At 43.9% G+C, this 10,161-nt stretch overlaps 1 protein-coding gene across 1 annotated transcript; it reads left to right on the forward strand.

Moving 5' to 3' along the window:
* Nucleotides 1–528: 528 nt before the first annotated feature.
* On the forward strand, nucleotides 529–9,381 carry FUT10 (fucosyltransferase 10 (alpha (1,3) fucosyltransferase)). The gene is made up of 4 exons (XM_008941553.1): nucleotides 529–721; nucleotides 3,013–3,298; nucleotides 6,967–7,802; nucleotides 9,125–9,381. Exons 1-4 carry the CDS (start codon nucleotides 641–643, stop codon nucleotides 9,347–9,349), a joined length of 1,428 nt encoding a protein of 475 aa, XP_008939801.1. The 5' UTR covers nucleotides 529–640; the 3' UTR covers nucleotides 9,350–9,381.
* The last annotated feature ends 780 nt before the right edge of the window (nucleotides 9,382–10,161 follow it).

Genomic DNA, 10,161 nt, shown 5'->3' on the forward strand with positions numbered 1-10,161 from the left:
TTTATGGTGTAAACAGTTTGTGTGTGTGCTGTATGATTATTTTCTGTATGCATTGCACTAGTTATGCTAGCAGACAGAAGACCCAGAAGACTGCTATATAGGAAGTCCCAAGGCCATATAGTTGTGTGCCTCTTCCAGGCACATTTTCAGGGATGGAAACTTTCATTGCTCACCTGTTTGAGAGTTTGGTGAAAACCCAGCATGGTTTGACATCTGAAACTCAGGAAAGGGTTGCCCTTCCCACACAAGACTGAGCTGTCAATCCCATCAGCATCTCTCTACACTGAATGCAAAGATGAGAGAATGTATGACTTACAGAGGATGCCCAAGTCCAGGATGACTGAAGGGAGAGTAGATGCCTGGGTCTGCACATGAGAGTGTTGTTTTGTTCAGGGTGCTTTCTGGATACTTGGCTCAAGATGTGGCTCTGGCACCTACCAATAGCTACTGGTAGACATCAAGCTAACCACTGAACTGGAGAAATGGTCTTTATTAATGCTGTATTCTTTTTCAGCAGTTGTTAGCATGAAGAGAAATAGGGATGGAGTGGGAAAGCAGTGCAGCGAAGTCTGAAGACTGCAGACAAGCTAGCCTTCCTGATGCCTAGCTCTGACTGCTCTGGCAGGCCTGGCAGTGCAGCATGATCAGGATGAGGAGGAAGAAACTATGGGCATCTTGCTTCTGCTTTGCAGCTGCCATTTTCCTTGTGGTGACACTCCAGGTACAGGGGCAAGGTGGGGTGTGGTGTGCATGAGATTTCTCTCAAAGTACGACACAACTGTGGGAGAAGAGAGAGCACTGAAGGTGACATGTTTTTCCTACAAGTCTCTTCTTTAAGAGGAGTATTCAAAGAACCTGTCAGCGGCATTGGCCTGGTGGTAACAGCTGACTCCAGAAGTGACATTTCACAGGAAGTGATATTACACAGAGTACACCTTTCTTGCTTATCTTCCTGGCTCCTGGAGATGTTTCTCAAGGGTGGTATACCATAGTATGCCATGCATCTAGCTTCGCCTCTCCTGGTTTTTTTTATGTCTGCCATAATAGAGTTTGTTTCTTGTCTGCCACAACAGAGTTTGTGGCAGACGGACCAGAGAAATCTGAGCACATCAGTAAGTGATGATGGAAATCTGCCCATGACTCTTGATTCAAAGGCTACTCTTAGCATTGGGAAGTCCCATAGCTGCTCAGTAGAAAAATGCAGGAGAGAAAAAAATCACTGTGTAGGCATATTAATTTGTGGCCAGTGCAGGCTACCCTAGATTTTCATTAGAAGAGAACAACTTCTAGGCAAATTGAATCATCCTTTTTTGGCAGTCATGGACTGTAGGAGAGTTCAGTCAGGGGAGGGACAGGATCTGCCCCAGAGATGTCTTTCTGTTTGCCCTGTGCTCTGAGCTGGTGCTCTGGTTTAGACCGGTGCTTCAGGTAAGATCCAGCAGAGCCAGCAGGGTGACCTCTGAAGGTCTTCCCAGGACATCTGCCTACTCCAAGTTGCAACCATTTCTTGGGGGGTAGTCACTGGCACTGATGGTCACCTTTGGCTCTGTTCCCCTGAACAAGGCATCCAAAGGTGATTTAGCATAGGAGCAATGCTAGCAAGTCTTTGGGATCTTGACTGGGAGAGTTTATGACTGCTGCACCTCTGCAGCTAAGCAGTTTTGGAGCTGGTTAGAGCTTCCCTATGTCTAGATGAGATTTTTTTATCTGGGAATGCTCACTGATGGTGACACTTGGTGTCCTGGTGCTGGGACTGATGCAGCACACAAGCTGCTAGTTGGGACTAGTTGAACTCCCCCAGGAGTTCAGAGAAAGTTACTAGAAATTATGTGCAAATGTAGACTACCTAAGTTCTGCCAGAGCAAAATTTAGAATCAGAGAAAGAGCATGTTCCTGCAGAAACCTGGACATGAATTAGTTACACTTTATTTTTTCAGTTATATTGCTGCAGTTACATCTTGTCAAACTATTAGACATATGAGTCTTTTCCCCAGCTAGTATCTTATCCACTCACCATCGTGGGAGTGGTTTCTGTATTTTTCTGCACAGCTGTGCTTTGTGCAGGCTCCTGTGTGCACTGTCCAGTATCCCCTGTTGCACAGAGCCTGTTTAGTCTACTGTTCCTGCAGTGGCATTGTGCACTGCCTGTGTAGGTCCATGTGCAAAAACTGATTTGCATGGTAGCAGGGAGGTCTCTGCCCCACTGAAGCTAAGAGGAGGAGCTATGTAACCTGTGGCAATACCTGCTGGCACCATTGCTGTCACTTCACTCAACAGCATTCTCTGCCTCAAGACACTTTTGTAGCAGGTACTACCTGTATAAAAGAGTGGTGGCGTCATGGGCACCAGAAATCCCCCAGATCTTCTGGCTCATGCCTGGTGGTGAGCAGTGCTAGAAGTTTCTCCTGTGGGTGGTGATTTTTTAAGGTTCCTTATAGGGTTTGAGATCTGTCAATGGTGGCTCATACTGGTACATCTTCACTTCCCTGCATACAGATGGGATTTTTCTCCTCTGTTTATCCATGAAGTTGTAGTTCATTGTCTTTAAGACCATACTGCGCCTGCTTTATTCAGTTATTCAGTATTATTTTCTTAATTTAAAAATTAATAGACATGAGTACAGATGGCCACACAGAGATGTGAAAATTTCTTGGTTTTTTTTTTTTTTTTGAAGCTCATTTCCAGAAGAAACCTGGCTGCTGAAAGGCTGTTCTCCATTTTTGTGATTTTTCCAGGGAGAAAGTAGAATTTGTGTTGTTCAATAACATGTGATGCAGCCATATCTCAGCACAGAAATGTATTTCCTGCCTCCTTCTTACAAATTCAAATTAAAGCTTTTCTGTTTTGACATAAGATCACCTGCATGGTGGCTGACTCAGTGAAATGCATCCACTTGGACTGATAGAAACTTGACATGCCAACCTAGCGCTTAACTCTTAAACACTAATTTGTCAAGCAGATGTCCTGGCTGATGACTGATGTGCTGTGATGTGTATGCTTATTTCTCCAAAGGTTATCATGGAACTGGGCAACTCAGAGAATAAAGTGTCAGTAATCTCCAGTTTACACAGTGGCCCATTAAAGCCTGTGGAGAGGCACACTTCTCATCTTGAGAAACAGGAACTTCACAGCAGCTTCAAGACAGCATCTGACATAAATCACTATCCTGTCCTGCTCTGGTGGTCTCCCCTGACTGGAGAGACAGGGAGATTGGGTCAGTGTGGAGAGGATATTTGCTTCTTCACTATCAACAAAACCTACCAGGACAATCAGATGACGAGGGCATTTCTGTTTTATGGTAAGGAACTGTTTCTTTTTAAAGGAGTAACTTTCCCTCCTGAAAAGCTGTATTTTTTCCCTCCTGTCCAGTTATTTTCCCATAGAGATTAAATATTCTAGGTGGTAATCACTGAGAGCAGGAAACTTACTCAGCTCATTACGCTAAACTTTGCCTGATACTGATCCAGAGGTGCACATACTCTGCAAAAGTACTCTGAAAAGTGAACGTTCACATCTATGGGATGAATGTTGCCTTGTCTCATGCTGCTTTCCAGTCACATGCTCCCTGTTTATGGGAGAAAAGATAATTTCCCACAGTTGCCAAGTCATGAAAAGACATTCTGAGATCAAGCCAGCTTTTTTCAGCCTTCTGGCTTGTCACCCGTAGCAGAGCCTCTGCAAGGCTTTTGTTGCACTTGTGCAAGTCTTTTGTCTCAAAATGATGCCCTCGCTGGTAACTGTGCAACTTTCCTGCCTCATGTGCTGAGAGATTGCTAGCAGAATGTAAATGCAAAGTAGTGAAAGAAACTTGGTGATTCTGCAGAGGGAGCAGTAGCTAGTGCAGCTTCTGGGCTGCTTTGGCTCTGCCACCTGAGAAACTTCTCACTATATGTACTGAAAAGTGAGCCTACAAAATACAAAAGATGCCTTTTTTTTTTTTTTCAGTAGGCCTTATTTTTAAAATTTTGTTCTTTTTCCCCACGCAGTTGCTTTTCAGAGAAAAAGTGAATTTTAGGTAGAAAAATAGAGCCAAATGGTTTTCTGTAGCTGGTGGGTTCAATGACTTTGTCTGGAAACAAAACAAAATAAATAAGAGTCCTGAATTTCATCAACTCAGGGTACAGGTGAACTGGAAATATAGGAAAGAGGGGCCATTATCTTTGTTGTTAACAGTGAACCAAAAACTTCTCATGGCTAATCTTTTAGACAAAGTAGGTCAGCTTTGTCGGCTGGTAATGTACATGTGTATGCATGCAGAGACACACACACTGAGACACTCTCTGTCTCTCTGTCTCTCTCTCTCTCATTTCATGCTAAGGTTGTATCCAGACATGGTTTCCACCTTCCAAAGAAACTGCATTACTTTTCCCCTAATATTTGGTTAGTAAGCTAGTCAAGAGAGGAATGATCCAAAGCTCAGGAAAAGCACTATGCAAAAGTATGAACTACAGATGTTTTCCAGCAGACCTTCTTTGCTAGGAACACCTTCCCTGCAATTTGTCCTGGCTTACTGTTCTGGCCTGGGAAGCCTATAGGTTATGACTTTGTCCAGCGTCAGCATCTTCTGTTTGGAAGTGAGATGTGGCATCCACTTGCTGGATTCTATCTCTGTTTTTGGAAGGGATTCCCAACTCCATCTTTTCAGTGTCACATATTTCACTGAGTTTTGCTTGTAGCGTGAGCTGCCAATGCAACTGAGTCAGCATGAGCTGCATCTGGTGCCATGCTATCAGAGCTTCAGGGGTGTTCTTCCCAAGAGAGGAGGGTGTCCAGCTTTCATATGCTGGAGTGTTCATTCTTTGGAGTATGAATCCTGAGTGTAAGATGTCTCCTAGAATGCAGAACTTTGCCTGTCAGCATCCATCCTCTTCTGCACTTTGCCACATATCTAAGATTTCTAATTAATACTTTGGAAGTTGAAATTGCTCCTAGTTGTACTCTTGTTGTGCATTCTTCATCCCTTCATAATCTCCTTTATTTCCTTTATCTCATGAGGTAGGGAACATGTTATCTTCCCTTTAGCCCTTAAAAGCTTATTGTCTGCTTGTTGGACTGGGATTGATTGTTGTATTAGAGTCGGCCCTTCTGATATGCTCTGATTTATAATGCGTTTTTCTCCAAGTTTCTCTTTGCCAAATTCTCTCTTTGCTTAGTAAGTTTTATATGTTGCATTTTTGTCTCTGTGTCATCCTTGTCCGTGTCTCATTCGTTCCTGTGTTTTCCTTCCCTCTTCCCTGCAATGCTGCTTTAAAGAGGGAGCACCCTGGCAAGAGACAGATCTGAAGTGCTGTGCTTTCAATCCACAGCATTTCATTATAGCCTGTGTGCACTGCTGTTTCTCTTCTGGGCATCACTTAGAATAAAATGTTTTCAAAACAAGATAGGGCTTATAAAGTTCTCTGTGAGAATTTGATTCACTTTCCATTTTTTTCACTAGAAACTTGTGTCACTAGGACGCTTCAAAAACAGAGGCAGGAAATCGCATTTTTCGGTGACTGGCACAGCCCTTCATCCTTTTAGTATTGAGGGCTTGGGATCACCCTTCAGTGAAAACAGAAGGTCAAACAGTGGCCTTAAAAAAAAAAACACCTGATGCTCTTGAATGATCTTGCTCTGTGTGAGGTTTATATGTTACTGGCAGCTAACATCTATATTCACTGCAGTAGCAAGGTCTTATGCTGGTTTTATAACGTCGTCCTTGGAATCATCTTGGCAGCCTTGTGCAGCCACAAAAACCATTGGGCATTCTTTTTCATTCTTTACATATTAGGTTTTAGATCAAAATTCTGTGTTAGACTTTTGCTAGCTCCCTCTTTTTTTCACACCAGTTGTAGAAGAGAGAGTGAAAAGTTATTAATGTGACTGGGATGGTCGAATAGGTTGCCCAAAGAAAAGGGATTTGTGATGTTTTTTAAACCAGTTGTTCACTGTTTCAGTTTATGAATCTCCTTTGCGTGACAATACCAGTTAAAAGTTTTGTATATTCCATGCCTGTACTTAAGTAAGAACCAGTCACAGTTAGAAGACACTGAGGAAGCAGCTTGCCAGAGACTCATCAGCTTTGCATTTAGTCTGCAATATGGCTAGTTGCATGAGTGTAGTACAGCGGTACTGAAGAGAGGTCTAAGGTCAGCTTCACAAGCTGGTATTTTGAGTCAGTTTTGCATAGACCAGCCTTTGAGAAAAAGCTTCTAGGTTTGTCCTAAAGCTTCCACCTCATCTTTCCTAATTTTTTCTGGAAGCTCCCTGTCCTTGCAGGGAGCTGCAAGCGGCTGCAGTGGTCTGGTTTTAGAGTTTAGATATGGTTCTTCTTCTACTATTAGCTTGAGGAGCCATCTGCTGCCAGAAGCTACTTCTTTATGTACCTGTTAGGCAGCTGTTATACATCACCTCTTAATTCTCTCTTTGATAAACAGATTGATTTCCAAAGTCTCTGTAGTACAATGTCTTTTCAAGACTTGAAGTCATTCTTGTTATTTTCCTCCTTAACCCTGTTCGATATTTTAGCTTCCTTTTTGTTATTTTGCTAACTTGAACCAAATTGAGCCGTGCAGTAACCATTTCCATCACATCAAAGATAGAGGCAATACCATCTGTCCCCCTATTTACAAAACCAGGGAATTATTAAGCATCTTATTAGTCTTGTTTCAGTGTATTAAAATACAAAGTTCCTATTGAGCCTCTTGACATGGGAGGTGTTCAAACTAATATGACCTGAAAGGAAACCACATCTAATATTAACTGCTGATCCCCATTCTCAAGATTCTGCTGCTGCCAAATTCGCTTTTATCTGTTGCAGCACTCCTCTGCCTTCGCTTGAATAGCTGTCTTTGCAGTGCTGCCTTAGAGTGTCATAAATGCAAGGGCTGTAGGGTGGATACTGAATTGAAACTGGGCTTCTGTGTTGTTGTAGTTTGTATTGCACGATAGATGGGAGCAGACTAAAGAATGCGTGCTTCTGTTTAGGTACTGACTTCAGTGTAGACAGCCTACCCCTCCCTCGTAAAGACTATCACGACTGGGCCCTTTTCCACGAAGAGTCGCCGAAAAACAACTACAAACTCTTCCACGAACCATCCATCACTTTATTCAACCACACAGCAACTTTTAGCCGCCATTCTCACCTACCACTGACCACTCAGTACCTTGAAGGTGTAGAAGTCTTGAAGTCTTTGAGGTACATGATCCCGCTGCAGATGAAGAACAGCCTGAGGAAGCGGCTTGCACCGCTTGTGTACGTGCAGTCTGACTGCAACCCTCCGTCGGACCGGGACAGCTATGTGCGTGAGCTGATGTGCCATATTGAAGTAGACTCTTATGGGGAGTGTCTGCATAACAGAGACCTTCCTCAGCATCTCAGAAATCCAACCGCCATGGATGATGGGAACTTCTATGAAATACTAGCACAGTACAAGTTCATTCTTGCTTTTGAAAACGCTGTCTGTGAAGATTACATCACCGAAAAGCTCTGGCGGCCACTGAAGCTGGGAGTGGTACCAGTGTATTTTGGGTCTCCCAGCATTGTAGATTGGCTTCCTAGTAACAGAAGTGCAATCCTGGTCTCAAGCTTTTCACACCCTCGGGAGCTGGCTCACTATATCAGAACACTGGATACAAATGATCGAGAATATGAATCCTACCTACAGTGGAAGCTGAAAGGGGATATTTCCAATCCAAGGCTACTTACCGCCATGAAGGAACGCAAGTGGGGAGTGCAAGATATCACTCAGGACAACTACATTGAGACCTTCGAGTGCATGGTGTGTAACAGAGTGTGGGAAAACATCAGGAGGAAGGAAAAGGTACATGTGACTTTCTCCTTGTGTCTCAGAGAGGCTTTAAAACGGCACTAGGCTAAGATTTGTCCCAGGAAGTTTGATTGCCAGATTTCTGGTCAGCCTACAACCACTGGTATTTCAGTGCCAGTGGGCTGTGCATCCTCTTGTCAAAAGGTGTTGGCAGAAGGTGTGGGTGAATGGTCAGAGCATGTGTTCCTCATACTGCTGCAGTGCTTGGGCTCATACACGTTGACAGTTGAGTTTGTGATCATTTCAGCAGAAGGCTTGAATTGTTCAAGGAGGAGTTTTTTGTCAGGCTACAGAAAGTAGCCTAATTTGTTGACTTACATTAAATGACCTGGCACATTTGGAAGCAGGTTGCCCAGAGAGTTTGTGGGGTCTCTGTCCTTGGAGGTTAAGACTCAACTCAATGTTGCCCTAGGCAAACAGTTATGATTAGACGTGCTTGAAAGAGGGAACTGGACTAAATCGTTGGAGGTCCCTTTCTTTAGAGTTTTCATGTTTATGTACCGACAGTCTGTAGCCATTTTTTTTTAAACTCTCCACGAGCTCAGTTATGAGCATGAATAAAAGAAACACATCTTTTTGTGTCCCATAATGGAACTGGCCAGTGGCTCTAGTATGCTACAGCTTTCCTGTATCCATCAGGCTATATGTTAGCTGGTCACAGTCTGAGCAGTACACTTTGTGGTCAGCCAGTGGAAGGGAGATGAAGAAAGCATTTGCAGTTACTTAGATGAGCTGAAGTGGTGGGGAATGTGAGCTGGTAAGCATTACATCTAACCAGGCTTTCCTCTTTGAATCTGGTGCAAATGTGAACAGATGTTCTCTCTCTGAGTTAGGAATACAAGCATGGAGAGGTCTAGAAAAGGTTAGATCCAGATATTATAGATATTCGTTGCCTTTGGTTTTTTGGCTCTCCGGTCAAGACGATTATGAAGATCAGTTTGCTCTCCTGGTCAGGTTCATGGCTTGTTTTTCTCATTAAAAAAAATCTCATTAAGTATGTGCATATTAAATATGAAAGCAGAATATAATGATGAAAGTAGAACTCCTTGCCTTAGAGTTTCAGTTTGGGTTGGCTGGTTCTGCTCATTTGCAGCCAGACTTGATCTGAGACTCGGGCTTCTTGGCAGTGTGGCTGGCCTTGTCCTGGACACTGTGGGGAGAGCTTCCCCTCTGACAGCAACAGGGACATGGCTAGAGCCTGTACCAGGAAGGAAGAGGTTCCTGATAGGCTTTAATAGTTTACTAATGGCATGGCAGTTTTTTTCCCTATCTCCCAGGGTCCCTGAATAACCCCTTTTGTTTCTCTCCCTTGCCAGGGATGGCTGCCCCAGAGGTGGAAAGCTCAGGTTAACCATCTGAGCTGCCCCAAACCTAAGGCATTCTCGTTCTCATCTCCAAACCCTGGCCGGGCTTCTCTCCGAGAGATGTGGATACCAACCTTCGAGCAATCCAAGAGAGAAGCCTGGGTACTGAGGCACCTGGTGGAAAGAAACAGGAATTTTACAGCTCGAGAATTTTGGATGCTTGTATTCAAGGAATAAACATGATGACCTGTAAAACAGAGTGAGCTCCTCGCAGTTTAGTCCATTGTCCATCCTGGTTGTGGCCCCCTCCCAGCACCTGGTGAGAATTAATCCTTAGCCTAGCTGAACTCAGGAAGGAGATGTTTGAGCAGTAAAGAAAATATTGTCAGGGTTCTCAAAGCTCAGTTTTAGGCTAATTCCCATGAAGCAGATGAATCTCCCTCCATCTATAGGTATGTACCTGTGTTCATGGCCTCGAGGCCCCTTTTGCCATAGTCTAGAACCTTTCTTTGCTGCATTGATAGCCACGAGCTGGAGAGCAGCTGGCACCATTGCACTAGCACTGCTTCCTTGCTGCTTTGGAGGTAGAGGGAAAACTTGTGTTGCTGGCTAGTTGTTTATTGTGAGTTTTCCTGGCGTCTGCAGATTTAGCAGGGACTTGGCAGGCTTTGTGTCCTGATGCTGAGCGCCAGCGTAAAGTGCATTAATGCTTGGCACAAGGAAGTGCCATCTGTTAGTGTCGAGGGACAGATTGAATGAAAAACGTGCTGGCTCAGATTTACCCACCATCTTCTGCTAAAAATAAGCAGAGCACATGAGTATCTCCACTCCACAGAAATAGGGCTGGCCCCAATCTGACTTACCTTCTTGCCTTTCTGATGACCAGAAAGTAAGTTTATATATCACATATAAACGTGGAATTATGTGCTTGAAGGAGCAGGGGTAAAACAGAGCCCATCAGTTCTGAAAACCCTTCAGTAGGCACAAGGAGAAGCAGGCAAGCAGCCTCCCTGCTTTAACTCAGAAACCCCCAAATTACTTTATGTGAC

The sequence above is a fragment of the Merops nubicus genome, unplaced genomic scaffold (genome assembly GCF_000691845.1).
Source record: "Merops nubicus isolate BGI_N331 unplaced genomic scaffold, ASM69184v1 scaffold47165, whole genome shotgun sequence".
In the NCBI taxonomy this organism is placed as follows: Eukaryota; Metazoa; Chordata; class Aves; order Coraciiformes; family Meropidae; genus Merops; species Merops nubicus.

Coding starts and splice junctions, on each gene's coding strand:
- FUT10 (XM_008941553.1), top strand. CDS start 641: ATGATCAGGATGAGGAGGAAGAAACTATGGGCATCTTGCTTCTGCTTT. Junction 722..3,012: donor TCCTTGTGGTGACACTCCAG/GTACAGGGGCAA, acceptor ATTTCTCCAAAG/GTTATCATGGAACTGGGCAA. Junction 3,299..6,966: donor GAGGGCATTTCTGTTTTATG/GTAAGGAACTGT, acceptor GCTTCTGTTTAG/GTACTGACTTCAGTGTAGAC.